At 39.9% G+C, this 12,529-nt stretch overlaps 1 protein-coding gene across 1 annotated transcript in view; it reads left to right on the forward strand.

Moving 5' to 3' along the window:
• The window catches only part of LOC310942299 (receptor-type tyrosine-protein phosphatase F), a 133,039-nt gene that overhangs the window by 33,549 nt on the left and 86,961 nt on the right, over nt 1-12,529 (forward strand). The window contains exons 3-4 of the mRNA XM_083907659.1: nt 2,082-2,227; nt 3,163-3,304. Coding sequence (XP_083763785.1) covers nt 2,082-2,227; nt 3,163-3,304 — 288 coding nt within the window. The remainder of the gene's footprint in view (nt 1-2,081; nt 2,228-3,162; nt 3,305-12,529) is intronic.

A 12,529-nucleotide genomic window follows, 5' to 3' on the forward strand; every position in this document is an offset into this window, starting at 1 on the left:
ATTGACCCTATACACCACCTCTTCCCAGCGTTATATTAGAACACATAAAGAAATATGGCAGCCGTTGCTGAATTTTCCCCAGTGTGTGCTCAGTGAGGGAAGGCCTGCATCTCCTCTGTGTACACAGTGTAATGATGCACCGGTTTGTTCAGCACGCCTCTGTGGGGCCTGTTCGTTGTAACTGTGGCTTAGGTTTTTTTCCAACTCCCCCTTTAACGGCTCCAGTGAAGAAAAAAAAAAAAAAGACGACAGAGGTGGTAATAAGGACAACGATGTATGTTTCTCAAGCTTCACTTGTATTACACACACGTGAGCTTGTGAATAAAGCATAAAACGTGGCACATGGTGCAAAGGTGTGCTCGCTGTAGTGTCACGTCAGCTGAGATGGGGCTGTCACTGAAACACGCACGACATTGTTCACAGGACAATGTTGTTGGGTGTGGTGTTTGATAAAAACACCCCAAAGGCAAACAGAAGAGCCAGGGTTAGAGGTGTTCTCCAAGGTAATCTACTGTGTTGGTGTAAACACACATTGTATAGGAAGACACTTCAGAAACATTGTGTATTAATTTTGTCTCTCAACAACCTGTTTAACATCATTTTATTTATTTACTTTTTTATTTACAAACATTTTTTCTCTCAACTTGCCGGTATTTTGTTGAAGGGTGGCAGTTTATCTCTCATTTCTTGTTGGGTTAAATATAGTACACATACTATCTGTTAATGTTACTTAGGCTGCAACCTCCTACTGTGGACTAGTGGATACAGAAAATGAAGGATGTGAACTGTGTGGAAAATAAAACTTCATAACTGCAACTTTGATGGGACGCGTGTCTTCTGTTGTAGTGTACTAAGGAGTAACATAATGTGTATATGGAGATCATGTTTGTATAAGCACCAGTTGCAGATCTAGAAACTTCTACATGGGGTGGCAAAGTGGTGGTAAGAGGTCTTGGCAGGGTGGCATGGGATGGTGCAAGAATCCCCAAATGTTAATGGATTTAACATAACAAACATGAAAATACTTTCAGTCGCTCCACAGCATACTGCACGTTTGATGCAGGGCCGTAGCTAAGTGAGTCAGGGGCCTAAGATTATATTTACAATTATTGACTTTTGCTCAATTTATTATTTGTTTCACTACTTTGAAAAACTTGTGGACATAGTCGCGGATGTTTTTACAAGTAAAGTTTTTAAAACACAAACGTTAGGGGGGCAGCTGGGGGGGGCAAGGCGCTAAAGTAGGGGGCGGCTGTCCCCCCCCCGATAAGCATGTATATGGACAAATGTATGTTTGCACATATTTATAGAGATATGCATATTATTTGTATTTTATCGATGGTGTTGTTTTACTAAGAACAGTGAGTGACATTTGGGCTTTGTGAACAGAATGTTGTGTCCTTCATCTGAAAGAGAGGCACTGTCAAGCAAAACTATCAGCCCTGACTGACAGAACACCTGTGTATATAGTTTATGTGGGAGCCTCTTAGGCTTTCAGTCATACTTAAACCTGTTTGTAGTGGTCTTATTTTACGAGCACATGTTGCTCTTACCTCTGGCGGTTATAACATAAAACAAGTCACTTTCTGGATGTATTGTGGGTGTCAAGGTCTTTATGTCACTATACTGAGAAACAGTATAGAGTCCTGTGGAACCAGATAGACTTCACCAGTCCTGTTTGAACTCTGAATTTGACAATGGTTAGAATGTCTCACCCATTTGTTTATATTTAAAAGTTCTGCACTACAGCTTTAAATAGATACGACAGCATCACTGTTTGTTTAACAACAGGCTCTACTCAATTCCAAATGGTTCATGGTGCAGTGACAGGCAGGCACACAGAGATAAAACGGTTTTGTTCCTCACTGAGGTGAAGGTGTGCATGTGATTTCTCAATAATACATTTGTGTAGAGAAATTGTGACCCATAGATGATAAGTTTGCACGCTTACGTGGCTGGCCCATGCACTAACATCACCTTCATCTCCCCCCTCTCTTCTCCTTTTGCCTTGTCACTGACTACCCCCCCCCCTTTTTTTTTTAAAATCATTCCCTCAACTCCTTTACCTCCATCCTCCTCAGGCTTGCCAAGTTTCGTCAAAACCCCAGAGGACCAGACGGGTATCTCGAGTGGAGTTGCTTCATTTGTGTGCCAGGCCACTGGGGAGCCCAAACCCAGAATCACCTGGATGAAGAAAGGCAAGAAAGTCAGCTCCCAGCGCTTTGAGGTGAGCACTCATGCATGACTTTCACATCCCCGAACAACTCCCATACACACCCACATGTACTCAAACAAATAAATAGAGGCAGTCACAAACATAACTTGCATGACAAAACATTACAAGCGTAGGTCACAGACTGCCTCAGTAACTCTCTCTCATTGAAGACTCTTCCTCACTTTCATCTCTACATGTATACGCGAAAGCAGCATTTACACAAAATAAGCTCCCTCACAGCCCACATAATCAATTGCCCTGTTATTGAACATCACACCAACTCTTCTCCAAGCAAGACCAGACAAGCTTCCCTCCTCCGTAATCTCCTCACATCTTGATTTATAAAGTCCGCTTCATCTCGGTCAATCTTTTCACACCCGCATCCTTCCCCCTCTGTTCCCCAGCTCCACCATCTCTGCAGATGCTTCCCCTTGATGTATTCCTTGAAATACTGCATTTTTCTTCCTTCTTTTGAACCCACAGGTAGAGAAGAGCCTTTGGTGGGATCTCACACCATCTCTGACCCCTGTTTCCTCTCTAACTTAATGTAACTATGGTGGCAGAGGAAAAGCAGCGATTGGTTTAATAGATTTTTCCACATGTGATCCCTGTTGTGGTTCTGCTAATTTGATTTCCTATCATTATTCGCTCTAAATGCCATCAAAGATTTTTGCTTGCAATATCATTCCATTAGCCACTTTTTAGGGAGAAAGACAGACTTCTGTTTCAGACAAAATGTAATTTTGCAGCAGGGCATAATAGCAGCCTTTTGTGAAACTGGTAAAGCTGAAATACGGCCACATGTTAGATTCTCACTTCTCTCAGCTCACAAACCAAAAAATCATTTCAGAAATCATTTCAAAGTGAGAGTTTTTATTTGTTGCAATAAAGTGATATGCTGTGCATGAAAAGTCACCCCACCCTTTGCTTTGCTCTGATTCTACCAGGTGATTGAGTTTGATGACGGCTCGGGCTCCGTACTGCGCATCCAGCCACTGCGCACACACCGAGATGAAGCCATTTACGAGTGCACGGCCACCAACAGTGCTGGCGAGATCAACACCAGTGCTAAGCTTACAGTGCTTGAAGGTAAGAAGAGTCTTTTTTTTCTATGCAAGTTCTCTGTCCTGTTTTTAGGCCAATCTCTTCTTAAACTCTTGTGCTGCTGCTTGTTTTCAAGTTTCCATTCCTAGAAGTCCAAAATAAGTGCTTGTGTTTGCCATAATACATAAACATGGGTCTGCCATTTTTAGACCTGTCTAGATTAGACTAGGATCATTGGTTTTATTTCATGATAACTAATATTTTTTTAGTTCCCATTTTTATTGTCTAAATGCTGTCATGAGTGATATAATGTCCATCATTTGTTTGCAATGCACCACACTAAGGCCTTATTGTCAAATTTTAATAAGTTATCAACCATATATGTAACAATAACCTAGGGCTGGACGATTATGGCAAAAACAATAATCACGATTAATTTGATTGATATTGAAATTACGATTAATAAACACGATTATTCATTAATTTCAAAACTTAAGTATTTATTCAACCACCAAAACTCAACTTTAAATATAACTTAAAAGAACAGTCAGAAATAAAATAGTGACACGTAAACAAGTAAAATCATACAATCAAAATAATGATCAAAACAATACATAAAAATAAATAACACAGCACAGTAGTTCATACCAGCAGAGTTGGGCTGTACCACATTTTCACTCACGAGTCTCGAGTCACTCTGTAATTCTGTCACGCTGTAACAGCCCCGCTCTTTGTTCATACCAGTTCTCACGCCCCTCTGCCCGAGAGGTCACTCTGCTGAGACGAACGCACAGGCCCAAAGTCAGCTCAGCAATTCTTCATTCTGTGTGTGTGTGTGTGTGAGTGTGTGTGTGTGTGTGCGCGCACGCTGTCACACTAGCACAAGTCAATCTGAGAATTCTTGGCGTTTTATGTTGTGAATAATGGTCTACTCCATAACTACCTTTTTAATGTATAACTCTGCTTTTAGTCTCCCCATCATCTGGTGTGTGTGTGTGTGTGTGTGTGTGTACTTGTATGTGTGTCTTTCTGAGGACCAAAAAAGTATTTAAGGGCTTTTGGTGGGGTTAAGACCTGGTTTCAGGCTTTGGGTTAGAGTTGGGTTAAGGTTAAGATAAGGCTTTGTCATGTCTGTCCAAATGAATGGAAGTCAATGTAGGGCTGGGCGGTATACCGGTTCACACCGAATACCGTTTTTTTTTTCCATTATGATTCCATTATTTTTAATATACCGCCATACCGGTATGATCATACCGTTTGATTACACAACATCCGCGCAGCCGCAATGCTGCTATCTGCTTTGCGAGTGAGCGCTCTGCATGTAAACGTTTCATTAATGTTTATATATTTGTTTCAATCACTGAATGAAGCCTGTCATATTTGGGACAAGAGTCGGGACCTTAAATCACTTGCACAAAACTTTTGATCAGCACTCAGCATTTATTTGTTTGTCATTTGAACCTGTGTGAGGAGAGAGTGCAAAGCCTTGTTGGCACGGGGCCGGAGAGAGAGAGAGCGAGTGTGAGAGAGTGAGATCTGCGCTCTTGGTCATTAGTTCATTTACTTATTTTTGTGTAGGTAATATGTTGTGAAATATGTTTAAACTTAAATAAACAACATATACAGGTAGTTATGTCTCGTTGTATTAGTTTGTCCTGTTATTGACATCATGCTGTCATCACCTGACAGTCTGACTGATTGAAAGCTCCCAGATGCAGCGGATGCAACGCACACCAGATGCGCGATGCAAATACTATGAGAATATATTCGAATATCTGTGTTTTTTTAGAGGGAATATTCGAATATCATTTTTGAGCAATTTGAGCGGGGAGGGAGAGGGAGTGACTGTGAACTGTGTCTGCCCGGCCGTGCTGCTGTGATTCGTACACTGTCAGTACACTGACTCCTGATTCGCGCGTACGAACGAACTGAGAGACAGAGAGGAGGTGAACTGACACTGAGGTACGAACTGACACACAGAGAACTGGTGTACTGATGCTGAGGTACGAACTGACACACAGGGAGGAGGTGAGTCACGTAGCGGGGCACTGGGCTCCTGCTTAGAACTGAACGATTCGGTGAACAAATCTTTTGAACTAATCATTTTAATGAACTGATTCAAGTGATTCAGTACACTCAAATGAACTGCCGATCCCATCACTATGTACTAGTGTGGAGGTATTCTACACTAGTACTGTTTCTAGTGTTCTGTTCTCAACCAGTAGAAAATTCTGTGAACACCTGATTATGCATGAAAAAAAAATACTGTCAGATACCGTGAAACTGTTGAAAAATTTTGAAAAATATCGTGATATATATTTTTGGTTATACCGCCCAGTCAATGCAGTTTAGTAAGAAGAATAGCTGTGCACAATAGGTCTGACTTGTGTGGTTAAATAATGATGTAGACAATTCAGAGCCACAGGGAAGAGGTGTGATGAAGAAATATTGTTGCCATCTTCTTTCAGACCATTTCTCTTCTTTTTTTACTTCTATTTTTTTCCTGCCTGGCTCCACATCTGTTTCCCACCATATCTACCCCTTTATCTTTTCCTTGTGTCTTTGTCTTTTAAGGTAAACATTAGGGATGCAACGGTATTCTGTATTTTACCGAATCGTTCGGTACGCTCTGTTCGGTGAATACACAACGGCAAACAATGGGATTTTGGCACGTTTCGGCCAACTTTGTATAGCCGTGCAACTAGATCCACTCCGGAGCAGAGACATGAGAGCAGCGCTGCACTCAGTGCCATGTTCTGCTCATGCCGCAGAAACAATGGCGAATGAACGAGACTCAAGTTTGAAGAGGTCTTCTTTAAGTTCGTTTAAGTGTGGGATTTATTTTGGATTCAGGGCAAACTATAAGGAGAATGAGAAAAGGACTATCAACAAAACTGTGATGCATACCGAACCGTGGGAAAACTGTACCATTGCATCCCTAGTAAACATAGAGGACAGTGTGGCGATGGCGGTGGTGTGACATTGTAGAATAGTATAGAGTGATGACCAGCGGGAACAATGACTCATTACTTGGGTAACGATGCTTATGTTCTGACCTTCATCGCCCCCCCTTGAATTGAAGTGCCTCAGTAAATGTCCAGGTAAATGGCGCTTGTCTCAGTGATGTACGAAATAAACTACTGCTGGACAGAAAAGACATCTCTGCTGCTCACAACATCAGTCTTAACAGCAGCCTGCTGACACTTCTCCATGTCAAGTCAATCGCTCATGTTTTCATCACTGTTAATGTTTGAGCAGCATGTAAAATGTAAAATTAAATGAATAAGGTGGTGTTGAAAACGTGCCATCGGTGACTATAAAACCTGATGGAGCTCTGCGGTGCAGTGGATAGAGTGATTGTGGTGCATCTGTGAAAGATGACAGTTCTTCTCCAAAGCCAGTGATACATGCTGGTGAAATCACAGAAAATAATAATTATAGAAATAATAACTCATATATTCCAGGTCAAAATAAATCAACAATGGATTCAGCATGTTTAAATGGAGGTTCCATATCACAGAAAAAAAAATGACAATTGTATTTTTTTCTTTTATGGTTTGCTGTGTGAAAATGTGTCAAACAGCTTCTTGTAATATTAATAGGGATCAGTCTTTTGAGTCCATTATATTCCCCCCTCTAGTTTAAGATGGCAGCGGAGCTGAAAACTCATTAGTCTTCAAACACATTTGAAAAAAAAAAAAAAAATAGAATTTAATACAATGTTTTTATGTTCATGTGTTGACTGTACTTACAATAGTGCCCCTGTGTTTGGTGGCAGTAAACAAATTACAGCCTCACCGGTTAGAAAGTGGCCTTTATTTGCCCCGGTGCATAGACAGAAAATGACTGCGACACAATGCCAGTAATAAATATCTCAGGAGCCAGGCAAGTGTGGACAACAAACCTGACTGGATAAACAGCACAGAAACCATGGCTGCCTTTTCCCAGGCAAGATAAATCTATACTGAAGCTACTGTATATGGGAATGATTTAATACCATGCCCCACTCCCACAACAACTTAATCCTCTCCCTTTTCTTTTGCGCTATTCAAATCATTCACAAAGACCAAAAATAAAGTTGGTTGTGTAAGTGTTATTCCCCCAAGATTACTTTATCACTCTCATGCTCTCTTAATCGCTGTTTAAGCAAGGCGGGTGTTCAGGTCATGTTTAACATTCAACACTGAAGGTTGTTGACGAAAGCGGCTCAGGGTGTGAGGGACTGGGTGTAGTTTTGGTCGAACAGGTTTGGTTTCCATTTTAAGCCGGGGCTGTTATTCCTCAAAACATGGAGAAGCAAAACAGGAGAACTTGCACGCATACAGAGCCGTTTAGGGACACGCTTCTTTATATACACACACTCTCTCCCACACCAACCTACAGGTGTGCTGCCCCCACCCTCCTCACACTGTATTTCCAAGCTCCATTGTGCAGGTCTGTGTCACAGATTTAATTTCACCAACCATCTGCTGGCTGGAGGCCCAGCACTGTAGCTCATATCCAGGCTGACAGATACAAACTGCATCTGTCTGTGCAGGCTTTTCTCAAGGACTCACACAATATGGCGGGGTGACATCACTGTGCTGGCCGCCCAATCTGCATCCCCACATCCAAGGACAAGAATTTAAAACGACGGAAAAAATAGATTTTTAGGTGGTGGACACGGTAACTGCATTTTTATTTGACTTTTTGAGAAATCGAAAAAGGGAACAAACAGAATCCGTAACCCAGATACACTGGTGCACTTTAAACAATACTAATAGTAGAAAACAATGCTGCTAAACTGGACATTCTTCCTCTCGCCTGGTTATTTTATAGTTTTTTTTTAGGTGTGCAAGTCACAACAACAAGCAGCAATGACCCAGAAATGAGTCTACGTACGTCATTCCTCACACATTTTTACAATGATTTTGCTGTTACATGTTTTTCATGGCTTTAATATCCCTGTGCAAACCATATCAACATCGAAAAATCCCTATCAGATCATTTGTTGGGTTATAACCATGAGTTGGCATCTTCATGTTTGTGTTTTCAATAAATAAAACACAAAAATGTATCAGTTGCTATATATATAACTTAATTTTTACACTAAATAAAGTGTACACTGTAAGTGCAGTAATTGATAATGACATTCCCGATGACTGGTTGCTTCATCTGTCGTCCTCAGTTTTAAGCTGGACATGATTTCTTCCATGAAAAACATCTGGATGGTGTCGTTCTCCCTTTGAGGCAGCATTTTATCATCTCTACTTGTCCATCAGTTGCTCCATGCTTTTGGCAAAGTGTACCTGTAAAGACTGCGATGTCTGGTATGTCTGCGTCAGTGCTGATCATGTCTGTCGCCTCAGGGGAGAGATATGGGGAGAGGGAGAGAGATAAATGAATAAAAACGGCTAAGGAAAAGTGTTTAATAGAATATTATGGAACCAAGAGAGTTGGATTTGATAGGAATGAGCACACAATGAATGAATGAATGTCCAGGTGATCAATGTGACCAATTCTTTAAAAAATCATGTAATTGTTTTGTTTCAAGACCTCAAATCACACCTGTCCTACAATGGTCCAACAATTGTGGATTTGCCATAAATTCCCCTTTATCCTAATACATTCAGCCACTTGCTTAAAAAAAACCTTAAATATCCTAAAAATAATAATTAAAGCAAGCTACTTTTTTTCTGGTTTCTTTGCTCCATTTAATAAAGAAATCACTACCGAATCATTTTGGTTTGTGGACCAAATAAGATTTAAGAACACTTTCTGGCATTTTATGGCCCAAACAACTAATCCTAATTATGAAAATAATTGTTAGTTGCAGCACTAGATTAGATACTTTAGCAGATGATGTATTACTTTTATACACCAACACAGAATCCTAAGAGAATGTGAAGTACTGAGCACGCAAACATATTATTTTTCTCCCTGTCTCGGCCAATGAATGGTTCTCCTCCCGCTCCATGTCAGCTAACAGTCTGAGAGAGGATTTGTTGTCTGAAATCTCTGTAACTGACAGGAACTGACAGTTCCTCACTGCCACACTGTGTAACAGCCTATAAATAAAATACAACAGAAATCACACACCCCAAGAAAATGTTAGCGCTCATTGTTTATCTGGAGACTTGTTCATTAGGTTCCTTGAGGTAATACTTGCACAGTGTTGCATACAGTAGGTACTGCTGTTAATACTGATGTATGTGCACATTCATACTACACAACATTAACTGTCATACATTGATTTGGAGCAGAGTTGTAGCCCATCACAGTTTTGGAACATACAATTCTGACCTCTGTTGATTACCAGCATGTATTGAACTCCTCCCCGTCTGTATGTTGTCTCTGGTTTGCAGAAGATATTGGAGATGTGACAAGACATGCCCCTCTGTTAATATCTGCGCTTTGTCAGCGACACAAAAGGATATCCGCAAATTGACATCTGCTATTAAGTATCTGCCACAGACAGCTGCAAGGGCTTTCATTATTCAATTAGTGATTTCACTCAAGAAGAGTTTTTCAGAGCATGTCCAGTGTGCCATCCTTCTTGTGCTTCATCATGCGTGACATTCAGACTGACACTCTGCTTCCTCGCTGAGGTCATCCTTTGTGTTACATTCATTTGTTTTAATTAGCAACTACATTTATTTATACACACACAAGTCAAAGTGAGAAGGCTTTTGCGAAGTTTGTTTTATGTTCCTCTCTAAACCAGACAAGTAGCCAATGGGTAAATATAGTCAGTCATCTGAATGAGGACATCCAATAACATTTTTCAAAAACTATAAGCTGTGACAATGAATACAGAAGGGTTTCAGAAACTGTCACTCTTCAATCAAAGAGATTCCTGCAGATAACATAAAGCCAGCCACAGTGTAATTGTGAATACGTGTTTGAGTGCTTCATTCTTTTCTTCTTAATTGATTTTCTTTTTCGGCAGATTTTCAATCAATATGTGTCTTTTATTTTATTTAATACCCATACAAATTGCACCAGAATGACATTGATTAAAAGTCAGTCATGTCTGTGTAGATTCTTATTCATCCAGAAGCCCTGGAAGCTGATTCCCTGACAAGTCGGTTATATGAACACAAGAACGCAATGCAAGATATTTCCTGTTTTTCAGAGAAAGAAACCTTACATGACAATTGACGTTGCTATTGAACCAATAGTTTGCCAATTGAACCAATTAAATTGGCCTTTGTTTTCTCAAATATCTAATGGTGGCTGGATATTATCTTCTTGGTTTATGTTGTATGGTCAGTAGATGATTTCATTAAAGGCGTAGATGCCTGGTAACAGCTGCCTGCAGCATGCTCTGTTCCTCTGAATCATACTTTAAAGATCTGCTCTGCAAGCTCTGCAAATTAATTTAATCTCGATATTGAAGTGCATAATTTTTTTTACACATGCAGCCCCCCAATCCATTACATGCGGCCCCCCACTTAATATCATGTGATCATGAAAACATGGCCCACGACCTCACCGTCTTTTAAACACAGTGTGTAGCTGAGGCACAGCTGCCAGCGAGGTGATAGACTATAATATATGTTTGCCAGCAATGTTTTTTTATAACAGTAATAATAAGACATTTGGTCATAATTATCCCATTATTAAATGTATCATATACAACATTCAATTACATACATAAATATGCTGTGCCAAATGGCAGTGGCCGAAACGGCTCCTAGTACGTTTAAATTACAGTTGTCCACACTATTATTTATGTAATTTAAAATAAATGTCTATTTTTTATATTAATACATTCATTTTGCATCATAAATAGTATTATTAAGTATATGTGTGATATCATGATGCATTGTTGTGAACAGTTGCCCCCTCTTGACCACAATAGATGCACATTGGCCCCCAGGTCATTTGAATTTGAGACCCCTGGTTTACAGGATACAGGATACAGCCCTGTATCACATCACACACACACAGACAACACACCAAACACCTGCATAATAACCACCTGCAGGTTAAGAGCAAGTTCCACCTTGTGGTTCTGTTGGTCAACAAGTCAACGACTCATTAGACCCTGAATGGATATGGATGGATGTGCCTGCATCACAGCGTTAGGGGGATTCTAATACCTACAGTCAGGTAATGGGAGACCTTTCATCCTGACCCCCTTTTCCTTAAACATTTGCACACCAAGCCCTCTTGGTTTACCCACTGGGCCATGGCATGGCTCCACTCACCACCAGGTTTTATAGTCCAGCCTTTAGCGCTGACATTTTTCTCATGTTTAAGAGGAGTAATCCTCTTCTGTCTCAGCAGCTGAGCTGTGTTTTTTCTCATGTGTGCTTGATTGGTCTGCTTACAGCTGTCAAAGGCACTGTTGAGTTTGTGTGCATTACATTGGCATCCATATTTGAACCTGTTCTGCAAGAAAACAATGATTGAGCAAGTCTGTGCTGATGTACTGTAGGTACAAACTGTCAGGGTTTGTTCAGTAGTCAGGAGTAGGGTTGTAAATATTTTATATTTTCCTAAACCGACAGTGGAACTGGTTAATAAACAATAGTGAGTTAAACATTGACAATAACTAGTAGAAATGCATTTGACATTCTTAGTTAAACATCAGTGGCACATGAGTTCAGGAACCTTCATGTCTGTTAGTTTGTTTGTTTGTTTTGCTAGATTTTGACTCTGCAGCAACAGAACTAAAATGAATTAAGACTTAATTAATTATTATACGGTAAACATAAGCAACAGCATTGTTGTTAATTTTTTTTAAATTATCGTTGCCTGGTGGAGTGAAGTAGAAATGGGCTGTAACTCTTTTGATTTTTTTCTTGATTAATCTTTTTTCTTTGCTATTCCTTTGTTATATCATGCAAAGAAACAAGAAACATTTTCACATTCAAGAAGCTGATTTAGCTTATTTTAATGATAAAAGAAACAAACAAATCAAAATCATTGATGATAAATCGAGTAATGAATTGATTAATCAGTTAAAGGGACACTGTGTAGTATTTATGGGTTTATATGACCCAAAATCCACTTTTGTATACATGTTATGTGCTCCTGCATTGTCTAGTCGCTGTATAATAGTTTTTGTTTTATTTTATTTTTATTTATAACATGACATGAAAGTATTGAAGTGAACATGGAAAATTGCCTCCTTCATTGAGCAGATTACAGGCCACGCCACAATGTGATAGTTGCAAACACCTGTCACTTCTTCAAAACCATGCATAATAAAAGTCGAGGCCGTCTACATTGACTCTGTATCATTCATTATATCAGACTGAGAGAAGAAGTAAAGGCTGTCAC

The sequence above is a fragment of the Microchirus variegatus genome, assembly GCF_963457635.1.
Source record: "Microchirus variegatus genome assembly, chromosome: 21".
Classification (NCBI taxonomy): Eukaryota; Metazoa; Chordata; class Actinopteri; order Pleuronectiformes; family Soleidae; genus Microchirus; species Microchirus variegatus.